Source organism: Xenopus tropicalis, chromosome 8 (assembly GCF_000004195.4).
Source record: "Xenopus tropicalis strain Nigerian chromosome 8, UCB_Xtro_10.0, whole genome shotgun sequence".
Lineage (NCBI taxonomy): Eukaryota > Metazoa > Chordata > Amphibia > Anura > Pipidae > Xenopus > Xenopus tropicalis.
The window spans coordinates 121,460,380-121,486,435 of NC_030684.2; the positions used below are offsets into that span (position 1 = coordinate 121,460,380).

At 38.8% G+C, this 26,056-nt stretch overlaps 1 protein-coding gene, 1 long non-coding RNA gene and 1 pseudogene across 6 annotated transcripts in view; all 3 read left to right on the plus strand.

Moving 5' to 3' along the window:
• astl3a.3 (astacin-like metallo-endopeptidase 3 gene a.3) overlaps nucleotides 1-4,072 on the plus strand; it is a 56,575-nt gene extending 52,503 nt beyond the window's left edge. For 3 of the 5 annotated variants that reach the window (XM_031890918.1, XM_031890916.1, XM_031890917.1), the window contains exon 14: nucleotides 3,873-4,070. In XM_031890918.1, the coding sequence (XP_031746778.1) occupies nucleotides 3,873-3,880 (8 nt within the window). In that variant the 3' untranslated portion in view covers nucleotides 3,881-4,070. Of the gene's footprint in view, nucleotides 1-105; nucleotides 225-2,717; nucleotides 2,932-3,872 lie in introns of all 5 variants that reach the window. The other 2 variants (XM_031890914.1, XM_031890915.1) reach the window with 1 other exon arrangement.
• A 10,040-nt stretch (nucleotides 4,073-14,112) lies between these two features.
• On the plus strand, nucleotides 14,113-15,269 carry LOC116406595. The gene is made up of 3 exons (XR_004219598.1): nucleotides 14,113-14,194; nucleotides 14,485-14,512; nucleotides 15,210-15,269. It is a non-coding gene; the product is annotated as an uncharacterized LOC116406595 (long non-coding RNA).
• Nucleotides 15,270-16,929: 1,660 nt separating this feature from the next.
• Nucleotides 16,930-21,418, plus strand: LOC116406803 (annotated as a pseudogene).
• Nucleotides 21,419-26,056: the final 4,638 nt, after the last annotated feature.

The following is a 26,056-nucleotide window of genomic DNA, read 5'->3' on the forward strand; positions in this document are numbered from 1 at the left end:
TATGATGATATGAAAATACTTGTTATGCTTTTATTTTTATACATATTTTTTAAATTTCCTGCATAACTGCTAATGTTTCTTTATTCATTTGACATTCCTGCACAGTTCAATGTGGTGGAGCTTTCTATGCTCCAAATAAAACCTTCACTACTCCTGGCTACCCTGCAAACTATGATACTAATTTGGATTGCACCTGGACAATCACAGCCCCGGTTGGCTATAAGGTATGTATATATATATATATATATGTATGATGGCAGGGTCGGACTGGGGGGTGCAGGGCCCACCGGGGCTCCTGCCCCAGGGGCCCTGCAGGTGCCCCGGCCGCGTCCCCTAACCCCCCCCAGGGGCCCCCTAACCCCCCCCCGCAGGGCCCCCGCCTGACGTCCTCCCCGAGCGCGTATAAATTGAACACGTCGGGGAGGAACAGTCAGTAGGGGGAGCGCCGGCAAAGGTCGGACTGGGCCGCTGGGGCCCACTAGGGCCAGGGCCCACCGGGATTTTTCCCGGTGTCCCGGCGGCCCAGTTCGACCCTGTATGATGGTATAAATATACTTATTGATCATGATAATTATTCAGGAAGATGAACTAAAAGAGTTTGCTTATGTACATGTGGGCTTGGAGATAGGGTGCCACTGTGATTGCACACTGTGGTATTGCAGGTTATTACTACAGCTATAGGATCGATTATCCAGAATGCTCGGGACCTGGGTTATTCCAGATAAGGGGTCTTTCCGTAATTCGGATCTCCTACCTTAAGTCTACTAAAAAAATGATTTAAACAGTAAATAGGATTGGTTTGGTTCCAATAAGGATTAGTTATACCTTAGTTGGGATCAACTACAGGTACTGTTTTATTATTACAGAGAAAAAGGAAATTATTTTTAAAAATGTGAATTATTTGATTAAAATGGAGTCTATGGGAGATGGCCTTTCTGTCATTCGGAACTTTCTGGATAATGGATTTCCGGATAAGGGGTCCGTTACCTGTACAAGCAAACTTGTAGGAGCAGCATTTCTGTACATGGGCCCCATATACCTGACTGGCCATGAGCATAATCAGCTCAATCCAGCAGTATGCCCCACCCAACCCTGCTATTATGGAGATGCCCTGCCATATTTTAAGTAGTCCAGGCCCCCTTGGCCCATGACTAGAGTCCAATGTCTCCCCTTCTGACAGTGACCCTGTATGGGACGATATATTGAGAATTTACATCTCCAATAACCATAAGCAGTAAGAACGAGAAACAAGAAGGTTAAGTGACAACTATGTGAGGATGGTAAGGCTTCAGGCTGTTGGCAGATGTGGAAGATATTCTGCCTGTTCAAAGCTGCCCCTTCTATTCACCTTTATTGCGTTTGCCTGTCACTGCACACATGGAAAGGATAACATTGAACCAAATGGCAGGAAGCAGTGGCAGGGGTGGTATCAAGCAGTTACTGTGTTTCTTCATGGGGGGGAAACCACTGTCAAGGGATCTACCATGCCTGTCATTAGCCTGTTGCTTTCTGTCTGATAACCGATGTGTATGTAAGATCAGGGATATATTAACAAATACTTGACAGAGGGAAGCAGAAAAAGATGGTACAGATGATTTTTTTCTACTCCATTTTGCTTCACCCTACTGAAATATGAAGCCCCAGAAAAATAGCAATCATTTTGTGACAATGAATGCAATGCAAGTGTAGGGACCCATAGCATCAATGTGCCCCTATGGCTTTAATCCCTACTTTTCATTTTCTCCTTGTTACTGGGAAAGGATTTATGTATTTTGGTATTAACATATACTGTACCTGTTATTGGCCCAAGGCTAGACCACACCCTACCATACTTTAATATAGTGTCTGGGAAGTGTCTTCTTGGCCTGCTATCTCTGATCTGTGTGAATGTGCTCCAGGAAGCCTGGGATCCACACCGGCCCAGAGGGAGACCATCACCCTTAGTGAAGTCGGGAAGCAGGGACCCTGTGTACAAGTTATAGAAAGCATAGGTTATATCATTTCATAGCACTTTCTAGGAAAGTGAGTCAGTCAGCACTTAGCTAGAAAGAGCAGCTTTTTGGCTCCAACCAGAATAGGAGAGTAAAGGAGTCACCTCCTACAGGCTTATGGCCTTAGTATAGGGACACAGTTGTGCCAGGGATCGTAGGTTAGTCTTACCCTGCCCACACTTATCCAAGGTGGGATAAACCGGTGGACTCCCTATCCTGCTTGCTGTTGGCTGCCTTTACCCTGCCAATACTCTGCTGAGCTGGAATAAACAGTGGACACCATACTCTTATGCTTGATCTACAATAACATCATTTGTACTGCTCCTAGGAGTGTGAGTATTGTTAACCCTGCATTGACATTTTTTGTCTGGGACAAATTAAGTTGTTTGGCAAGAGCTTCTGGCGTCGATCAATTCATTTATTTCAACTTTGCACTTTCATTTGGCAGCAGGAGGTGTAGTTACACAAAACCCTCCATATAGTAACTCCCCCTTAGCGAAGGTCCATCCTACTACTAGCTGGACATTTTGACTTATATAGCCAAAAAGGGGTTACACATGTTAATGGGGCTTAGAAATTTGCAAAAGCTATTTCTATGTTGGGATCATTTAAATCTGAATTGAGATCTAAAGAGATTGGTGCCTTTTCAGAGAATATACATCAGCAGAAATGTTACGGCACTATGGATACCATTTTGATATGCCTGTGTTTGCCGTTGTTGAACAGATATCTCTGAATATGAGCGACTTTGAACTTGAGAATAATCGCTACTGCATGTATGACTATGTGATTATTTATAACACAACCCGAACTCCGGTTCCATACTGCGGCTCTATCAAATTCTCCTCTGGATTTGTGTCAACGGCAAATTCAATGATGATCCGCTTCCACAGTGATCGTTCTAATGTGAATAGAGGATTTAGTGCTACCTATAGATTTGGTGAGTATTCTGATATCGATCCATCATGGATATGTAAACACACACACGTTCATTTTAAAATTCCTTAAGAATATGCTGTATCATTGTACCCTGCAGAAGTGAATTGCTGGTAAGGGAATGTAATAATGATTGGTAAGGTTTATTGACTGGTAAAGGTAGTTAAGTAAACCTTAAAAAAACTACTGTAACTGTAAAATTGCTCAGGGTGCTTTTCTAATCAATTTTGCAATTTATATTGTTTTTTTTTCAATTTTTGTGGCTATGGAAAAGGATTCTGTCAAGTTTTTTACAAAATGCATCATTTTATAGAGATCCTTCAGCAGAATCCTGCATTGAAATCCCTTTTTTTAAAAGAGCAAAACATTTCATTTTGAAATTTGACATTAGGCTAGATGTATTCTTAGTTTCCTAGGTGCCCTCAGTCATGTGACTTGTGCTCTGCTCTTTACTGCTGTGCTGCAAGTTGGAGTGATATCACCCCCTCCCATTCTCCCCTGCAGCCAATCAGCAGGACAATGGGCAGGTAACAATACAACAGCTCCCTGACACCTGCATTACTAAAAATGCTCCCATGCTCACTGCACATAAATTATTTTCAATTTGAGGTTGAACCTTCCTGTATATATGACTCTCAAAATTTACAATTCAACCCTTAATGCTGTCATGGGCCCATACTGTGGCCCTATGGGTTTTTCCATGATGATCACAATGCGCAGCGACGACTCAAATGAGTATAGAGGGTTTAGTGCTACATATACTTTTGTTGAGTATTCTGATGATTTGTGATTGGTTATAACTCCATGATGGTTAAATGCACTATGGTATGCATTAATATAAGGAGTAGTCAGCCTTTTACAGCGATAAAATATAACAAAAGATAAAATTGTACATGTATAAATCTTTATGTTTAAGGCATAATTTGTACTACTTTTTGTCTACAGTGAAGTAAAGAAAATGATAACAAAGGAATTCCGTGTTTCAGAACAAAGGAAAGCGATGGGCCTCTGCAGCATCTTGTGCACATTATACTAAATGAAATATAAGGATTCTAAATACAATTATTATTGGAAACATTGGAAATGATAAAATTATGTTTGAAAATATCAGAATCAGGCAAAATAAAATGTGATTTTTGGAAATATCTGAGTGTGGCCATTTGTATTCTGATATACAGTTAATAAAGGGCATTGAATTATGTTTGTGATGAGAGTAACAGTAAATATCAACAGTTTTTCATAACATTATATGCAATATAAATGAATGTGGAACTGCTTCATAATTATAGCTCCTTAGAGCAAAGATTTGTAGACTTGTAGACTTCCAAGCAAACACTGATTCTGCTATAGACTGGTCTTTCTTGCAATTACTATTGTGTGTCTGGGATGTTCATTTTGAAGCAATGTTGATAAAAGTATCAGCAGAAAGATTATGGTTTTATTTAATTTAATCCTTCATACTGCCCCCTGACTGTTGGCTATGGAATGTAGGTGAGCAAATAATACCATATAAGATATGTGGGATTAAACAGATGTATGAGATGTTATTTTGCCAGTGCTGTTACTCTATATGAACCTCAGACTTGGCCTGTCAAGCTGCAACTTCCTGCAACTCCTGGTAGAGCAAAAAATTACATGGGACTCTTTCAGTGTAGCCCTGCCTGTATTGGTGGAGAAGAGTTAACCACCATGATTTACAGATACAGAACTGATCTCTCAATAACTAGGGCGCTAGTAGTTCTTGAAACAAATCTCACACAGTCCCTTGGTGGTATTTCATAGATGGTGCAATGAATTATTTTATAGATACTTCAGACAATTCTGACTGCTTGTGAAAATTCTCACTGTCATAGTATTGGCAACACCCAGAGGTAGTACCCACCTATAGGTGAACAATCCTTAGCTTTAGAATGATGCTCACAGTGATGCCTTGCTCCAGAAATCTCTTTATCACTGAGCCTATGCTGGGGGGTGACATTACAGACCCTCCTGGTCTCCTCATTAGAGCCTCTCATTGTTTTGCTAACTATACTGATCCTGTCTCTCACGCCTAGAGTGGCCTATTGCAGATCGTTCCTGACACTGTCTCCTCCTACTGAGGCCTACCTCCATCTCAGGCTCTCCAGCACCAACCACATTTTTCAGCTGTGGGGTCCAATGATAAAAGAAATTAGTGACTCCCTTATTAAAGACAAGGGGAACCTGAAAGGTCTAGCCAATTGCCGAACTGCCACTGTAACACTTAAAACTGGAAGGGGAAACAAGTTCCTCCTCCATTCTCTGAAACAAGCCCAGCCTTTAGTTGGATTAACCCTTATGTAGATAGATTAAAATAAAGATAACAAAGCCAACAGGCTGGGGCACTCCAGTACCATGCAATATGAGTCTGACACCATATACAGTAATGTATGGGAATACAATATTTTGTTTATCACTTTGATACACCTGGTAATTAAACTATATTTAAACTGAACTAAACTAACTGTAGGGACCCTAAGATTTAAGTCCCTTTGCTTAGGTTCCCCTTTAGGGAGGCATGCCAGTCAAGGAGATATGGACACTACTAATAATATTCTTTCCAGGTTAAAGGAACAGTAACACCAAAAAATGAAAGTGTATAAAAGTAACTAAAATATAATGTGCTGCTGCCCTGCACTGGTAAAAGTTGTGTGTTTACTTCAGAAAGTCTACTATAATTTATATAAATAAGCTGCTATGTAGCCATGGGGGCAGCCATTCAAAGGAGAAAAGGCACAGGCACATAGCAGATAACAGATAAAAACTATTGTATTCTACAGAACTTATCTGTTATCTGCTATATAACCTGTGCCTTTTCTCCTTTTTTCCAGCTTGAATGGCTGCCCCCATGGCTACACAGCAGCTTATTATATAAATTATATTAGTGTTACTGTAGCAAACACACCAGTTTTACCAGTGCAGGGCAACAGTGCATTATATATTTATTACTTTAAAGCTCTTTAATTTTTTAGTGTTACTGTTCCTTTAAAAGAGAGCATCCCCTGCAGTTCAGGAATGCCCACTAGGTGGAGGTGTTCTCCCATATAAAAGGGGATGACTGACAGGTTCATGAGGTCTTCTTCCTGGGACCTCACCTAATTACGAGGTACGTATAGGAGTTTAGTTAGTTTATTTAGATCTGTTATAGTCACTCTAGGAGTAAAAAGATAGAAAGGTTATTTAGTTGGGCAGCTCCAGGCCCCTACGAGGAGAATAGAGAGGTTACCTCACGGCATTAATATCCGTAGTTCAGGAAAAATCAGTGGTTAGCTCAGGACACAGAATATCCCTAAGGAGGGCAGATTATTTGACAGGATGTAAGCCACTGGCTTGGATATGTATGTATGTATGTATGTATGTATGTATAACTTTATTTATAAAGCGCCACAAGGGTACGCAGCGCTGTACAGTCTTACAGAATACAAAATTACACACAGGGAGGACAAGTGATATAATATATAAATACAATAAATACATATATGTATATATATATATATAAGTGCCATGTGGTATGAGACACAGTAGGAAGGAGGTCCCTGCCCCGTAGAGCTTACAATCTGAGTGGTTGGGTAACATACAGGCACAAACTGGAAGGTAAGAGTGCACCAGGTATGGGCATTTGCCCTTAAGTGCAGGACTGGGCAAAATAATGTTTTAGTGCTCCAGAAGGTAACAGCTGATATCAGTGAGCGATACCTGTGTTTGCCTATAATAGTACTGAATGCTGTTGGAGTGAATAAAGAAGTTTTGTTTGGTTTATCAGCAATCTCCAGCCTCCTGGTTATCCCTTCCTAAGTGGATCCTCAGCTATCTGGCAAGCACCCTCAAGTGGGCGCCAAGGTCCTGGGAGTTGCCTTAGTCAGAGGCCTACATGTATCTACACAGCTTAAATAACACACACGCTCAAACATACTTCCAGCCAACACTCACGGGGGTGCTACACTACATAACTAATTAAACTCTGCTCTGGAGAGAAGATACCTGTAGCAATATTTCCATGTGTAGGGCACCAATTGCTACAAACATGACTTATAGCCCCCCAGTTTGTTGCACTTGTACCTTTCCATGCATTTAATAATCCCCTGTGCCTGTGAAACACACACACAAAAAATATTTAATGGGCAATATACATATATGTTTCCCATAAGCCAGATTTAACACCTTGCATAGGTTTGAGCAGTTCTAACATTATACTGAATAACAAATCATACACTGAAATCTTCTCTGCTATACTTTTATTTTAAAGAAACCAACATAAGTTTATTTAATGTGACATTGTTCATATGGTAAAACTGGGAAAAACACTTTAATATTTATTAGAACTAAATTTTGCAACAATAGTGACTTTAATGTTCGGCCCATTGGGTGAGTAGGGTGCTGCTTGTGCATCTCACTTTTCAGATAGTAGAACGTTCTCCTTTCTGATTTTGAACCATTTCACAATTAATCAATGTACATTGCATCTTTTATTTAGTATTTGGTTTAATTAAAAATTGGACATTGTAATTCTATTGTATGCATACTTTAAAGCACAAACTGGGCATTTACACAGAAATAATTTCTCAGACAATGCCTCCTTTCCATAGAGGGGAGCTGGAACTGCTCTGCTATATGGAAGTTTCAGCATTACACCTATATTCAGGTATCAAGACTGTTACTGACACAGCATATAGCTTATGTTAAACTTGTGGGATGCACAACAGACAACTTTCCTCTTTTCAATACACTTTATTAATAAATAAGAGTGACCATTTATATAAATCCAATAAATCCTGCCTCTGGGCTCCATCTTCAAACATTTAAGTTCCCACACTACACTGGATCAGTACGACACCCCTTTTATGGGCAGTATCAGCTCTAAATTTTTTTCTTTATCACTCCCTCTGCAGACCATATAATGCCCATTAAATGCACTTTTAGGGGCATTGTTTACAAAAATATCAAAAATAATTTGATAGTTCCATTCAAAACAAAAAATACAGCTCTTACACATAACAAAATGTGCATCATTTATACTCTGAATTAAATTATATTGCATGTGTTAAAGTTTCCCGGCCCTTAAAATAATGGATTTCCTTTTTCTCTGTAGTAATGAAACAGTACCTTGTAATTAATCACAGTTTATTTAGTTGTATATATAATCCTTATTGGATGCAAAACATTTCTATTGGGTTTAATTAATGTTTTATTGATTTTTTAGTAGACTTAAGGTATTGAGATCCAAATTACGGAAAGACCCCATAATTGCAAAACCGCTTGGGAAAATGCTTCTACTTTATTTATTATACAAAACATAAATAAGACCGTAAGTTTCAATCTGAATATATCAAGAACAATTTAACAGCTATAATCTAAGAAGTTGATAGACAATGTGAGTAGCATAGTTTTGGGTGCCAAGGTACAGTTAGCCAAGGGGTGCTTATAAAGGTAGATTACAAGAGTTCTCAGGTGGGTCAAATATCCAGGTGTTGCAATGTTGTGTTTTGTATTGAGGCTACCTTTAGCTGAAATATTCTATTTTTCTTGACCCTTGACTACTGCCTTTGGCATCTTCTATTTGGTTGGTTGTAATTGGTTGCCAGGTAGCTGTTTAAAAAGTGTTTTTCAGGCAGTTGGTGCTCCTATGAGCAATAAGCCAAGCACTTTCTAATGACATCAAAGAGAAGCAATAGACATATAGCAATTATTCTTCCCTGAGAGAAATGTCTATCAGGTTGATGAGCGCTATTGTTGTATATCAGTGCTGTCCAACTGGCGGCCCGCGGGCCGCATGCGGCCCGCGACCCCCCTCTGTGTGGCCCCCACCTGTCTGGCTGCTTTGATGGCTTACCTTTGAGTAAGCATTAAATGGTATCAGTACTGAGATTAACTGGCCCCCTGCATGGTTCTCACCTCAGATTCAGGCTGTAATCCCTCTGTATTGTTTAAATATGTAATCCCCTGTGTTTTTCACACCTTTTAATACCTGCATTGTTCACCCCCTGCAGTGTTCACACCTCAGGCTCAGACTGTAATCACTCCCATTGTTCACTTCTTCACACCTCAGACATAGGTACTGTAGGCAGAGTATGGCACATACAGCCAGCATAGGGCAGGTAGAGTATGGCACACACAGGCAGCATAGGTCAGGTAGGGTATGGCACACACAGGAAGGGTAGGGCAGGCAGAGTATGGCACTCACAGGCAGGGTAGGGCAGGCAGAGTATGGCACACAGAGGCAGCATAGGGAAGGCAGAGTATGGCACACACAGGCAGGGTAGGACACGCAGAGTATGGCACGCACAGACAGCTTAGGACAGGCAGAGTGCTGCCTGTGTGTGCCATACTCTGCTTGCCCTATGCTGCTTGTGGGAGGTGAACCTGGCAGGGGGTTTGTTGTGGGAGTTTGTTAGCAGTTGGAAATAGCCATTAAATGGTCCCTAAGGTGTGTAATTATGTACTGGGGGTTGCTCTGCTATCCACAGGGGAGGAGGAGGCATATGGAATTTAAGGGTATATCTTAATATGACATAATTCTTTCACATATGAATGATGGTTGATAGCCCCACAGTAAGGACCAAGCATATGGGATTTTGCTGTGCTACCACCATTGTGATAAAATAGGTGTGGTTTGAAGTGGGTGTGGTTTCAAAAAGGGGAGTGGTCAAAACTGGCTTCCATTAGCGGCCCTCCACCATGTATGCTAGAGAAATTCCGGCCCTCGGCACCGTAGAAGTTGGACAGCACTGTTGTATATGATGCTGTATAATGATTTCATTTAGACAGGATACTATATGAACCATTTTATATATAAACTAACAATGCTTTTAGCCTTTTTAATAGCTTTATACAGGGGTTTTTAGTTACAAGTTTATGATCATAAAATTGCCAAGCCTCCATACCACATTAAGGGAAACCCCATTAACTCAATATACTTAAATTAAAAGTAAACAAAAATATACAAAAGAGAGGCTAAAAAAGAGATTTTATGATCATAAAATTGCCAAGCCACCATACCACGTCAAGGTAAACCCCATATGGTGGAAAAATATATGGCTCTGGTGATATTTGTTTAAGTGTAAACAATACAGATTGTTGGTAAAATAGCAAAAAGCAAAGAATATACACAAAGATACTGTTCCAAGGAAACCAAGTCTCAGGGATGATTTAGTTATTCTTAGTTATATAGTGCTGACATGTTAAGCAGCACTTTATAGTGATGATACACCATTCCCTGCCCTAGTGGAGCTTATACTGTAAGATCCCTGTCACATTTACACTCTCTATGGTCAGTGTTACCAGAGCCAATTACACTGCCAATCTGTTTTTAAAACTGGAGCCCCCCCCAAATATCTATGAAAGCGCAGGGAAAATATACAAACGCCCATTCCAGTACCATGGCTGGAATTGGACCTAAGACCCTCTGTAAGGCAGCAGTGCTAACCACTGATCTGTTCTTCTTTTACATCTTCTCTGCCTTATTTTCTGCTGCTGCTCTTTATTTTTACTGGCCTGTAATGGAATAATACTCAAGCTGCCATTTTGGCTAGTTTAGAACTGTACGGCCAATGGTGACACTGGCATTCGATGCATCTAATGAAATATATTAGGCTCCTGAAAGACATTCCAAATGTTTGCCTTCTTGTGTTAAACTTAATAATTACTCTAAAAATCACTGAGGGGGTGCCAAAATGTTAGTCAGTGATTTTTAACTTTCCTTCTATATACTTTCTAGTCTTAGGTCCTAGGGCAGTGATCTCCCAAAATGTTGTAATTGAGAGCCACACTCAGATGTTAAATGTTGATGAGCAGCACAAGCATAAAAAAAGTTCTTTGGGGGACTAAAGTTCTCAGCCAATTATAATTAGGACTGTAATTGGCTATTTGGAAGCCCCATATAGACTGCTAGCATGCCCGAGTAGAACTGTTTTTCCAAAACTTGCCTTCAAGGCAGAAATAAAAATAAATGTGCATCTACTTTGAGGCCTCTGGGTGCAGCACTAATGATGGGCAAATTTTTTCACCAGGCAAGGATTCCCAGCAAATTTCCGCATTTAGGCACTGGCAAATTGTGTCGCAAAACTTCAGCGAAAATTTGCTGAAAAAATCCGTCAGTGTATCAAAATAAGGACGTGTCACAAAAAAGTTGAGAGCATCCACATTTCACAAATTTTCTGCCGTTGTGAGTATTTTTCTGTGATTTCCCAAATTTTTCAGCAAAGCAAAACGGGACAGATTCACTCATAACTAAGCAACACCACAAGGGGGCGGTTATCAACAAGTTGCTCGCAAGCGACTGGTCTTGGGGTCATCTTTCTCTTATTTCAGTCTGTCATCATTTTCCAAAACAGATGGGATCATTACAATCTAATTGTGCAAAGGAAACAATTTCTTCTACTCTCCTACGTTAAAAGGACTGTCTATGTGGAATGTTAAGGAGACAGCTGAAGGTAGACCTCTCCCATGAAGCAAGAGAACCCCTGTCAGCACTGGTCTTCACCGACGCCCTTTTGGGGCCCCGGAACTTTTCTGCTGCAGTTCTGATAGGGAACCTACAGGCTTCAGAGGTCAACTGGATAGGAAAGATATAGACAATGGTGAGATGAATATCGAAGTCAGCAGCCTGTATTGTCAGTGGAAATTGTCTTTCTGTCCATAGAAACTGCACAATTTAAGAACCTGTAGCTGGGTTATATTTCCTTAAATTTTAGCTTTGTGCTCAGTAGTAACACTGGCATTCGATGCACTTAATAAAAATACTTTTAAGGTTACAGAATTATTAGGCTCTAGGACTTATGGGGAAACATTTCAAGTTACTGCCTTCGTGGTAGGCAATAATAAAATTCAACTGAATGTAACTCAAAATTTTCGTACAAACGATTTAAGCATTATGTGACATTTTATAAATACAGCAATGATCGAGTTAAAATCAAATTTATACCATCTCGAGTTCATACGGCTTTTGAGACCAGAAAAATGAATTTAAGTAAATGTGCCCCTGAGTGTAAAATAGACAAGAGGATGGAGGTTCCTGCCCCATAGAGCTTACAATCTAAGTGGGTGGGTAATTTACAGACACAAAGAGGAGGATACTAAGTGCTGTAGGTGACAGTGGGTGACACTGCAATGTAATGCCAGTTCCCAGTGCAGGGGCTGTGCGAGTGCCCCAAGTAGGAAGGTGGCCTTTAGTTTAGTTTTCAAGAGACTGAGGGAGGATTTGCTCTGTAGGAATTCAGGAGGGCGTACCAAAGGCAGGAAATGAAAAACGTTTACAGTGGAAACAGCAATAGTAGTGGGGGTGCAACCAAGTGGTCGTTTTGAGAAAAGTGGGGGAGGCTGCCAGGAACGTAATAGAGACACAAGAGCAAAGATGTAGCGAGGTGCAGGAGAATGAAGGGCTTAAAGCTAAATGTACTGTTTGAAAATTACAAACTTGATATGTTTTAGTTTGGGATATAAAGCCTGTCACTGCCCATTTGATTGCGAATGAAAAGTGGAAAGGTTTGCACTGATTTGCATTGACCCTTAAGCGGTTAAGAGTTACTATAAAGGCACAAATACACCCTGCGCGTGCTTACAGGCACCTCCACGGCTGCAGGAACATGGATTTTGCACAGGGATTAACTGAGACAAATACAAAATTGGACATACGCACCAAATATTATAGTAGTCAAGTTAGTAATACTGATGCGGCAATTCTTAAATCATAACATCTAAAACTATCAGGCTATTTTCATTTAATTTACTCAGAGGTGCAACTATGCGTTTTTATTTTAAACTAAGATCAGGCTTCTAACTGACAATACTAGTGAATAGGTCTTAAATGGATGAAATGCTCAGGGTAATGGCGCTCTTGGGTATGTCACTAAAGGGTAAATAAATAATATAACCGAGCCATATAATTTATTATCACTCATATCAACGTTGTGCCCAGAAAATGTAAACATTTCCTGTCCCATGGTTATTTTGCCTGTAACTATAAACCTCAGAGATCTCGAATTAATCGGTGTTAAGGTCACATTGTACAGAGCAATTGTGTCCCCACGTAGAAAAGTCTCATAAACAATTTAATTTTTTTTTAAATAGCCCCTTTTCCCTAGTACAGGTATCAGACCCCTTATCCAGAAACCCATTATCCAGAAAGTTCAATTACGGAAAGGCCATCTCCCATAGACCCCATTGTAATCAAATAATTCACATTTAAAAATGATTTCCTTTTTCTCTGTAATAATAAAACAGTACCTGTACTTGATCCCAACTAAGATATAATTACCCCTTATTGGGGCAGAACAGCCCTATTGGGTTTATTTCGTGTTTAAATTATTCCCCTTTCTCTGTAATATAAAAAAGTACCTGTACTTGATCCCAACTAAGAATATTACCCCTTATTGGGGCAGAACAGTCCTATTGGTTTATTTCATGGTTAAATGATTCCCTTTTCTCTGTAATAATAAAACAGTACCTGTACTTGATCCCAACTAAGATATAATTACCCCTTATTGGGGCAGAACATCCCTATTGGGTTTATTTAATGGTTAAATGATTCCCTTTTCTCTCTTAATAATGAAACAGCATTTTGGATAACGGGTCCCATACCTGTATACTATTCATATGACTAAATAAGATGCATAGTTCCACCAGATTGCAATTACGTTATTTATACCATTTTTGGGTTTTGGGGAATTATATATTTTAACCAAATCTACCTCTTCCCTTGGATGGTTATTGGCACCTGGTTCCTCTGCACCGTTCCCTATATAAATATGAGAGCGCTCTTCACTACACTGAACCGCATAGACCATATTACTTTACCTTGAGTCATTTTTTTTAAACTTTAAACCGTAGCCTAGAGATTTTTGCACTGTAAATCAGTATATGTCAATAACTCATCAGCATTAGTTGTGGGATTCCAAATGTCTATTTTGGAAGAAATTTAAGAATTTAAAATGATGACTGCCATGTCCATTGTTAATGCATTAAGTATGGTAGTTTATGGTTTATTTTTAGACCGTCATTAGCTGCGTTCCCTACACCACTGTTTTGATTATACCCCTAAAACAGCCGTGACAAGACTTTGGGTCAATTATTTTTCTGCTTCTCCTGATTGGACAAAGTCGTGTATATAAGGCGCTTCTGAATCTGACCTGGCAGAGAATACCTGAGACAAGAAGACTGTGAAGGAGACAGCTTTCAACATGAAGATGGTTCATACAAAATCCATCATTCTACTAGCCTGTATCATGGGATCTGCTTGGACTTACCCAGCACAGGTGAGTCAGTGACTTAACCAAGGTACACTTTAAGGCTCGCACAACAGACTAATTGCTTAACAGAAAATGCTCTTGATCTATAAATAATGTGCTATGTGTTTATTGATTGTGTATTTGCATTATTTTGAGTGTAATAATACTTCAGTGAGAGCAGGGTCACTGACAATGGAATGAATGGGCTATAGAATAAACTGCTTTTAGCCCTACAACAAGTTTTAGCCACACAAGCTAGTGATACAACTCAAATTCAATTCTATTCTATCAAAAATATAAATTCTTGTCTCTTGTAGATCATTTTCCCATATCAAGAAATGCTTGGTAAGAATTTTTTATCAAATTGTTCAATACTTAGAAGACAGCTTTTACCCCCCTCCCACTTGGGGAGGTATATTTGTATGTATGTCTTTATTTATAAAGCGCTACTTATGTACGCAGTGCTGTACAGTAGAATACATTAATACAAACAGGGGTTATTAAAAAATAATAGATAAATACAAAGTATAACAATAAATACAGATAAATACTAGGTACAGTTGCAATAAGTTAAGAGTCAGAGACACAAGAGGATGGAGGTCCCTGCCCCGTAGAGCTTACAATCTAACAAGAGGGTAACTTACAGACACAAATAGGCAAATTAACTATTTTTCTTGATTTGAACAGAAAGACTCACTGACCAACTTGGATCTTTCGAAGCTCTGGGAAAGTCAGGTATGAGAACAATTATAGTAAACTAAGCAGAGCTGTCTATTCTGACGCACAGTAATGGCCTACTCTTTTATTTACACAATTACTAATTTAAAGCAGATTTATTTTACATTTTCTATCATTTGTTTTTGTAATGAAATGTATTTTTTTCAATATGACTTTGTTTTCCTGGGTATTTATTCCAAATAACTGGATAAAGTTTGTCATATTTAATGATACCAAGAAGATGGGTCCTTTTTACAACAGGTTTTTCATAAGTGCCATTTTATAATTCTACAATGTAACATCTGTAAACAAAATGTGTCTCCAGCAGAAAAGGATGCACTTGCTACCGAAGGAACTGTTAGGGGAATGGAGATGCCAGTCCTAGTAAGAAAGTAATGAAATCTATATCTCTGTAATATATGTACAGCTGCTTTGCATAGAAGTCATAAAAGTTGAACAAATATATATATAATTTTCTGGGACTTTTTTACTGAGTTACCTGCTAATTGCTATAACCTTGATAAGCTATTACTTAATAAAAAGTATAAGGTTTCTTTAAAACTAAAGGCAATTCAGAAAGTCTTATAGGGTCAATCACTGTTCCTTTGGTGCCCCTAGACTGATACATTATGACTTGAATCATCATGAAGAAATGAATCTAGGTCATACAGAACAAGCTTTCCTTAATGGAAGGTGGGGGAGTGAACAGTGAATGACATGATAGGGGTTGAGAATTTTCTATGCAATGTTTTTATGATATAGAATTCTATTTGGCCACTCCCCATTATGTTTTCATGCGAAACACTTATAGGGATGTATAATTACAGGCCCCAACAGTTACCTATTTAGACACAATAGTCTCAACAGCCCCCAATATTTGAACTTACCTGAAAGAAGGCCGGTGTGATTTGATTTGGAGATTGGCTGTATGTATTTAGGCACGGCCTGGGTTTATTGGGCTTGTGACCTAAATTTGTGTCCTAATTTTTTAAATCAGTAATGTTGGGAACTATGGTTTGCGTTATAAGAAAACAAAAGTGGAATAAATTATCTAATTGCCAAATGTATGATTTTTCTATTGTAGCCCAGATTTATATTTATATACCTTTATTATGCCACGCTGAATTGTTTCATATAGTGCACAGCTATTCAATATGCTATTATTCATCAGTAAAAATCTCTTCATTTAATATTATAGTTTTATATTCATATATATTTCTGGTTTTTCTAGGAAAAAAATCTGGCTCTGTGGATGTCTTTACTCAGATATCTAAAGTAAAAAACGAGGTAACAATATTATTATGCTAAAGTATAACCTATGGAATTTTATGTTATTGCAAATGTTCTGTAATTGACAAATTATACACAATTTTATATCAGATTTTCTATGAGAGAATTGCAGCAAAAAAGATAATATTGAATATTTTCCAGTAGAAAAAATCTTGATAATTAAATAAAAAAAGAAACAAAGACCAGTAAAACCTTCTGAGCTTCTGTAGTAGTTACTGGGAGGTGATTAGAACAATATGGAACAATACATTTTCATTTGCAATTGAGCTTTTTGTGCAAAATAACTGATCTGTTTTACTGATTCTATTTTTTCATAAATTGCACAGATTTATATCTAATCCCATGAAAACTTGAGTCGAAACTGAAAAACCAACCTTGCTGTGTTAGGGAAAATGTTTATTAGTGAGAAACAGAGTTTTCCATGAAATCCAACACTAATATACATCTAACACTATATACATCTTTCAAAATGTTTGACGTTATTATCAAAATGTATTACTGGCCAACAGAATCCTGTTCAATCTAAAGAGTAGACATAAAACATACACATTTCATACAACTACTTACCATACAGTTGCAAAAGGGGCTTTTTCTGCACATACATTTAAATCAAACAGGAGATTGGTTGCTATGGGTAACTGCACCAGGGCAAATGTTACACTTTTTATTTTATTTCCCCATGTAAGTTATAACCCCCATCTCATGTGACTCAGTACACAATATGCCCTGTTTAATGCTCTGTAATGTAAATCATCATGGCTCATCATGTAAATCAAATGGCTGTGCTAACTAGTATTCCACCACCTTACTCTAAAACATTGGAAATGAAATTGTTTTCATCAATTTACTCTCACGAGTTGCATCTGAGTTAATATGTTAAATATATAAATAATAACATATGTACTAAATGCCTTTCTTTTTCATGTTGGATACAGGAATTAGGGTTCCCACTTATCAAGGGACATTCTCAGACCTAAAGGTCGTAGTGCCATGAATTGCACCGAATGTCTTTGGCCTAAATCTACAGATGGAACTGTCATTGTACCTTACAACTTCTCCTCCAACTACAGTAAGTCTGGCACCATTCAAGCAATATATTTATCCAGCAATATCTTATGTGGTCTTATGGCAATGTTATTTGTGTTCAATTCAGGTGCCGATCAGTTGGCTTTGTTTAAGTCGCACTGCAGGAGTATGAAAGCTTAACCTGTGTGAGATTTGTACCCAGGGCAAATGAAACAGATTTTCTCAGCATTGTGTCTGACAATGGGTAGGTTTGTAACATCTAAGTAACAACAGAACATGCAGTCATTATCTATCTATCCAAATCCTATTACCCTCTTCTATCTACTAATATCATGCAATTCTGTATGTCTTATATATATATTAGCCATGTAAGAAAAATGCCAATCAAAACTTGTATCTGAATGTAAATATTGTTATTAGTATTATTTATAATTATGTATTGATCATTATCTATATTACTACTGACTCGTAGTACTTCAGAGAATTGTTTTACCAAATTTAAAACCGAAAAAGTACACTTTGCATAATAAAAGAAAATGTTATTCTACAATTTACCAATTTACAAGTTTTTAAAATTAGTTATACATGTAATTGCTATTGAAAGCAGCTGGATCTTGGCTGAGTCAATTTCTCATTTCCCACAATGCCTTGCATGCTTCTATGATTCTTCTTCTTTCCCGGTGCGTCAGTCACAGGCAACATTTTATTCTTGAGTTTACAATCCCTATAAGCCCCTGTTACTTATACTAATCTAATGTGACACTTATTAGATTTTGAGGGACAGATTTATCAAAATGTGAGATTAGAGTTTGCCAAAAAAAAATGTACTTACCCCATTCATTCCTATGGGATTTTTAAAAGCTTATTTATCAAAGAGTGAAATCTAACGTTCACCCATTGATAATACACTTCTAAAAATAGGAACTAATAGAAACAGATATATTAGTAACCGACATATTGTCAGTTTCAGCAGTGTCTTATGAATGTCTAAAAAGAAACTCAGCAATTAATTATTTTTGTAGCTGTGCATCCTTTCTTGGAAAAGTTGGAGGAGACCAAACTGTGCAGCTGGATTCATATGGCTGCATATACAGGGGATCATCCAGCATGAAACTGAACCATGCCCTGGGCTTCTACCATGAGCAGAGCCGGAGCGACCGGGATGACTATGTCACTATACATACTGAGAATATCATACCAGGTAATATGCACAAATCATACTTTTTACAGCAATATCTGTAAAATGTGTAGAGAAAGTGCAAATATTTTCCCTAGTGCAATACTGGGTACAATTTGGACACTAGAGTTCTCCACCAGCTCCTCTTCACTATGGGAGCTACAATGATAAGTTAATTGCATAGATAGGCTTACGTTTTAATCACTTCAATGTACTATGTAGATCAGTACAAATTATAAATTGCCATGGGACTACTTCCCATTGGTTAAGGGGTGTACTTCTGAATAATGTACCATGTACATACAAGGTCAGGTTTATCAGATCATAGGTCAGGTAGGTCAGGTTTATCAGATGCCAAGAGTGTGTGTTTATATATCAGGTGTATTTCTATTAGAAATCAATGCTTATTGATATGTCCCAGCGCTAGAAATCCCAAGCCTTATGGGTCACTGTTGTGGTGATCCTAAAAAGTACATTGGAAGTGACTAATTTTAAGGGCAGAAACCACATGAAATAGCTTTGTAATAGGATATGGTCCTAGGCGGAGCATCACCATAACGCTAACATTATATTAATCATAGTATTAGTCTATTAGTATTAGAATATTTCCAATATACTGGCTGTACTTTTATCTGTAGATCTCTTTTGCAGAATATGCACATCGCCGGAGGGTAGGATATGGGAATAGGATAATATTGCACAAATGATTCCTAGTCCTGTTAACACTAAATGATACTTATTGTCAATCCCTTGTTCCCAGGCATGAAGGCAACTTTAACAAGGCTGACTCCAATAACCTGGGGCTTGAATATGACTATTCCTCAGTGATGCACTATCAGGGTAAGGCACAATGCAACATATAGTAATCTCATTAACTGTGCTTGTTACCAACATGTAATTAGTGCCTTAGTAAGCAAGTAAAGTTGCAAATAGATCCACCATCTTGAGGGCTAATACTGATAATATTGACTGCTGACCTTAATATAAACGACACAATCACAGACTTATAAGAGAGCAACATATTACTGTTTCGTGTGACCTTTAAAAGTGAGCAAATCAATATGTTTATCATGAAAATTCTTCTTATTGTATCTCAGGATGCATTCAGTAAGAATGGAAACCTCACATTGTCCCCAAGCCTGACCCAACTGTTCCCATTGGGCAAAGGGATGGGCTGAGTATTCTGGATGTCTCAAAATTAACAGGCTGTATCAATGTGGTAAGTCTCCTATGATTAGAACTTCATTATTATTATTTTAAAATATTTTGGGGGAAAAAAGAATGTTTATGAGTTTAGAAATATGGCTCAACAGAAAAGAGACCTTCCATTCTAGACGTCTTAAATACACAAGGGCTCAAACTTGAGATTCTATAGACTTTGCTAGTGATAGAGGGGTTAGACAGAAAGCCTACTTACAGTATTAGGAATGTAAACATACCAAATTATAATGTTTCCCTGTTACCTTTCAGATGTATGCAGTATTTGCTTTCTACACCAATGGGACAATGATCTCAGCCAACTACCCCTCTGCATACCCTAATAATGCCAACTGTGTTTGGCTGATTAGAACTCCATCTGGGCAGGTACGGTAATGCCGGAATGGTTTTAACTGTTAATGCACAAGTAACTTTATGGGTATTTTCCTGTTTCCATGGCCCAAGTTCTAGAGCACTAAAGGGAACAACTCATCCCTTGGTGCTAATCAAAGAAGCACTTTTTTTGAAATTACCTCTTGTAATTGCCTTGCTGTGCCAGTGTTTATGTGTTTCCAGTTTGTGTTGGAGGGTGCCGATCCCTCAGCGAGCACTGTGTTACTAGGCAGGATATTGTTGGAAAGGCCAGGGAGTGTTGGTGTTATTTAGAAATAAACTATTCAAATAAATCTTTAGACAAATGTTGATATACATAAAATGGTCAAACAGTAGAAGTTTAGAAAACTCTAGGGACACTTGTGATATGAAGGGAACAGGTACTTAATTCATATTTCTTTTATTATGAACATTTAATGTTCTAGACGCTATTACAGTATTGGTTATAATCAGATCACAGGGTTCATTCCTACCAACCAATCATAAAGCTTCTCTCAGTCTCGCAAAACAAATACAGCCCCATGAAGGATTGCAGAAAATGTCTATTGAATATTATTCATATAGTTAAGCATTTTATGGCACTACTTTTTTTTTGTTTCTTTTATCTCAGGGGTGATATAATAACTACCCAAAAATTAAATATATATAGTATGTTTTCTTTCTTTTTTATGTTAGTCTTTGGCACTCTGTTTATCTGTAGGTGACCCTGCAATTCCAAGCCTTTGATATCCAGTCATCCAGGCTGTGTCTCTGACTACATTAAGATCTATGATGGTCCCAGTAAGACGTCCCCTGTGTTAGTGGACAGGGCATGTGGTACAGGACTGATCCCTATACAGATTGCCTCCACTAACCAGATGCTGGTTGAGTTTGTCAGTGATGGAGTAGTTACTGCACCGGCTTCAAAGCAACATACGGCTCAGGTATGTGTGTTCTATTTTAAAAGAAAACAAACTCAGCTTTAGTGATTCTAAGGGTTAAGACACACTGAGCTACTATTAGCAGCAACTTTTCAAGCTACTCTGCCGTAGACAATAATTGCCTCTGCTAAAACACACGTAGAGACAATTATCAGTAAAAGATCAGCATTGTCTTTTTTCGTAGCTACGACAAGTAGCTGCTACTAGTAGCTCTGTGGTCTGCACCCTTAAAAGAATTTGAGAATACACAGACAATGAAATGGGTATATTGGGAATGTACAGTGGAAAGGAATAGATTAGGAGGAAAATATGATGATATGAAAATACTTGTTATGCTTTTATTTTATACATATTTTTTAAATTTCCTGCATAACTGCTAATGTTTCTTTATTCATTTGACATTCCTGCACAGTTCAATGTGGTGGAGCTTTCTATGCTCCAAATAAAACCTTCACTACTCCTGGCTACCCTGCAAACTATGATACTAATTTGGATTGCACCTGGACAATCACAGCCCGCGGTTGGCTATAAGGTATGTATATATATATATATATATTGTATGATGGCAGGGTCGGACTGGGGGGTGCAGGGCCCACCGGGGCTCCTGCCCCAGGGGCCCTGCAGGTGCCGCCGCGTCCCTAACCCCCCCAGGGGCCCCTAACCCCCCCGCAGGGCCCCGCCTGACGTCCTCCCGAGCGCGTAAAATTGAACACGTCGGGGAGGAACATCAGTAGGGGAGCGCCGGCAAAGGTCGACTGGGCCGCTGGGGCCACTAGGGCCAGGGCCCACCGGATTTTCCCGGTGTCCCGGCGGCCCAGTTCGACCCTGTATGATGGTATAATATACTTATTGATCATGATAATTATTCAGGAAGATGAACTAAAAGAGTTTGCTTATGTACATGTGGGCTTGGAGATAGGGTGCCACTGTGATTGCACACTGTGGATTGCAGGTTATTACTACAGCTATAGGATCGATTATCCAGAATGCTCGGGACCTGGGTTATTCCAGATAAGGGGTCTTTCCGTAATTCGGATCTCCTACCTTAAGTCTACTAAAAAAATGATTTAAACAGTAAATAGGATTGGTTTGGTTCCAATAAGAGTTAGTTATACCTTAGTTGGGATCAACTACAGGTACTGTTTTTTATTACAAGAGAAAAAGGAATTATTTTTAAAAATGTGATTATTTTGATTAAATAGAGTCTATGGAGATGGCTTTCTGTCATTCGGACTTTCTGGATAATGGATTTCCGGATAAGGGGTCCGTACCTGTACAAGCAAACTTTAGGAGCAGCATTTCTGTACATGGGCCCATATACCTGACTGGCCATGAGCATAATCAGCTCAATCCAGCAGTATGCCCCACCAACCCTGCTATTATGGAGATGCCCTGCCATATTTTAAGTAGTCCAGGCCCCCTTGGCCCATGACTAGAGTCCAATGTCTCCCCTTCTGACAGTGACCCTGTATGGGACGATATATTGAGAATTTACATCTCCAATAACCATAAGCAGTAAGAACGAGAAACAAGAAGGTTAAGTGACAACTATGTGAGGATGGTAAGGCTTCAGGGCTGTTGGCAGATGTGGAAGATATTCTGCCTGTTCAAAGCTGCCCCTTCTATTCACCTTTATTGCGTTTGCCTGTCACTGCACACATGGAAAGGATAACATTGAACCAAATGGCAGGAAGCAGTTGGCAGGGGTGGTATCAAGCAGTTACTGTGTTTCTTCATGGGGGGAAACCACTGTCAAGGGATCTACCATGCCTGTCATTAGCCTGTTGCTTCTGTCTGATAACGATGTGTATGTAGATCAGGGATATATTACATAATTGACAGAGGGAAGCAGAAAAAGATGGTACAGATGATTTTTTTCTACTCCATTTTGCTTCACCCTACTGAAATTGAAGCCCAGAAAAATAGCAATCATTTTGTGCAATGAATGCAATGCAAGTGTAGGGACCCATAGCATCAATGTGCCCTATGGCTTTAATCCCTACTTTTCATTTTCTCCTTGTTACTGGAAAGGATTTATGTATTTTGGTATTAACATATACTGTACCTGTTATTGGCCCAAGCTAGACCCACACCCTACCATACTTTAATATAGTGTCTGGAAGTGTCTTCTTGGCCTGCTATCTCTGATCTGTGTGAATGTGCTCCAGGAAGCCTGGGATCCACACCGGCCCAGAGGGAGACCATCACCCTTAGTGAAGTCGGGAAGCAGGGTCCTTGTACTTATAGAAAGCATAGGTATATCATTTCATAGCACTTTTAGGAAAGTGAGTCAGTCAGCACTTAGCTAGAAAGAGCAGCTTTTTGGCTCCAACCAGAATAGGAGAGTAAAGGAGTCACCTCCTACAGGCTTATGGCCTTAGTATAGGGACACAGTTGTGCCAGGGATCGTAGGTTAGTCTTACCTGCCCACACTTATCCAAGGTGGGATAAACCGGTGGACTCCCTATCCTGCTTGCTGTTGGCTGCCTTTACCCTGCCAATACTCTGCTGAGCGGAATAAACAGTGGACACCATACTCTTATGCTTGATCTACAATAACATCATTTGTACTGCTCCTAGGAGTGTGAGTATTGTTAACCCTGCATTGACATTTTTTGTCTGGGACAAATTAAGTTGTTTTGGCAAGAGCTTCTGGCGTCGATCAATTCATTTATTTCAACTTTGCACTTTCATTTGGCAGCAGGAGGTGTAGTTACACAAAACCCTCCATATAGTAACTCCCCTTAGCGAAGGTCCATCCTACTACTAGCTGGACATTTTGACTTATATAGCCAAAAAGGGTTACACATGTTAATGGGGCTTAGAAATTTGCAAAAGCTATTTCTATGTTGGGATCATTTTAATACTGAATTGAGATCTAAAGAGATTGGTGCCTTTTCAGAGAATATACATCAGCAGAAATGTTACGGCACTATGGATACCATTTTGATATGCCTGTGTTTGCCGTTGTTGAACAGATATCTCTGAATATGAGCGACTTTGAACTTGAGAATAATCGCTACTGCATGTATGACTATGTGATTATTTTAACACAACCCGAACTCCGGTTCCATACTGCGGCTCTATCAAATTCTCCTCTGGATTTGTGTCAACGGCAAATTCAATGATGATCCGCTTCCACAGTGATCGTTCTAATGTGAATAGAGGATTTAGTGCTACCTATAGATTTGGTGAGTATTCTGATATCGATCCATCATGGATATGTAACACACACACGTTCATTTTAAAATTCCTTAAGAATGCTGTATCATTGTACCCTGCAGAAGTGAATTGCTGGTAAGGGAATGTAATAATGTTGGTAAGGTTTATTGACTGGTAAAGGTAGTTAAGTAACCTTAAAAAAACTCTTAACTGTAAAATTGCTCAGGGTGCTTTTCTAATCAATTTTGCATTTATATTGTTTTTTTTTCAATTTTGTGGGCTATGGAAAAGGATTCTGTCAGTTTTTTACAAAATGCATCATTTTATAGAGATCCTTCAGCAGAATCCTGCATTGAAATCCCTTTTTTTAAAAGAGCAAAACATTTCATTTTGAATTTGACATTAGGCTAGATGTATTCTTAGTTTCTAGGTGCCTCAGTCATGTGACTTGTGCTCTGCTCTTTACTGCTGTGCTGCAAGTTGAGTGATATCACCCCCTCCCATTCTCCCCTGCAGCCAATCAGCAGGACAATGGGCAGGTAACAATACAACAGCTCCCTGACACCTGCATTACTAAAAATGCTCCCATGCTCACTGCACATAAATTTTTTCATTTTGAGTTTGAACCTTCCTGTATATGACTCTCAAAATTTACAATTCAACCCTTAATGCTGTCATGGGCCCATACTGTGGCCCTATGGGTTTTTCATGATGATCACAATGCGCAGCGACGACTCAAATGAGTATAGAGGGTTTAGTGCTACATATACTTGTTGAGTATTCTGATGATTGTTGATTGGTTTATAACTCCATGATGGTTAAATGCACTATGGTATGCATTAATATAAGAGTAGTCCAGCCTTTTACAGCGATAAAATATACAAAAGATAAAATTGTACATGTATAAATCTTTATGTTTAAGGCATAATTTGTACTACTTTTTGTCTACAGTGAAGTAAAGAAAATGATAAACAAGGAATTCCGTGTTTCAGAACAAGGAAAGCGATGGGCCTCTGCAGCATCTTGTGCACATTATACTAAATGAAATATAAGGTTCTAAATACAATTATTATTGGAAACATTGGAAATGATAAATTATGTTTGAAATATCAGAATCAGGCAAAATAAAATGTGATTTTTGGAAATATCTGAGTGTGGCCATTTTTTATTCTGATATACAGTTAATAAAGGGCATTGAATTATGTTTGTGATAGAGTACAGTAAATATCAAGGTTTTTCATAACATTATTGCAATATAATGAATGGAACTGCTTCATAATTATGCTCCTTAGAGCAAGATTGTAGACTTGTGACTTCCAACAAACACTGATTCTCTAAGAATGGTCTTTCTTGCAATTACTATTGTGTGTCTGGGATGTTCATTTTGAAGCAATGTTGATAAAAGTATCAGCAGAAAGATTATGGTTTTATTTAATTTAATCCTTCATACTGCCCCCTGACTGTTGGCTATGGAATGTAGGTGAGCAAATAATACCATATAAGATATGTGGGATTAAACAGATGTATGAGATGTTATTTTGCCAGTGCTGTTACTCTATATGAACCTCAGATTGGCCTGTCAAGCTGCAACTTCCTGCAACTCCTGGTGAGCAAAATTACATGGGACTCTTTCAGTGTAGCCCTGCCTGTATTGGTGGAGAGAGTTAACCACCATGATTTCATACAGAACTGATCTCTCAATAACTAGGGCGCTAGTAGTTCTTGAAACAAATCTTCACAGTCCCTTGGTGGTATTTCACTAGATGGTGCAATGAATTATTTATAGATACTTCAGACAATTCTGATGCTTGTGAAATTCTCACCTGTCATAGTATTGGCAACACCCAGAGGTAGTCACCACCTATAGGTGAACAATCCTTAGCTTTAGAATGATGCTACAGTGATGCTTGCTCCGAAATCTCTTTATCACTGAGCCTATGCTGGGGGTGACATTACAGACCCTCCTGGTCTCCTCATTAGAGCCTCTCATTGTTTTGCTAACTATAC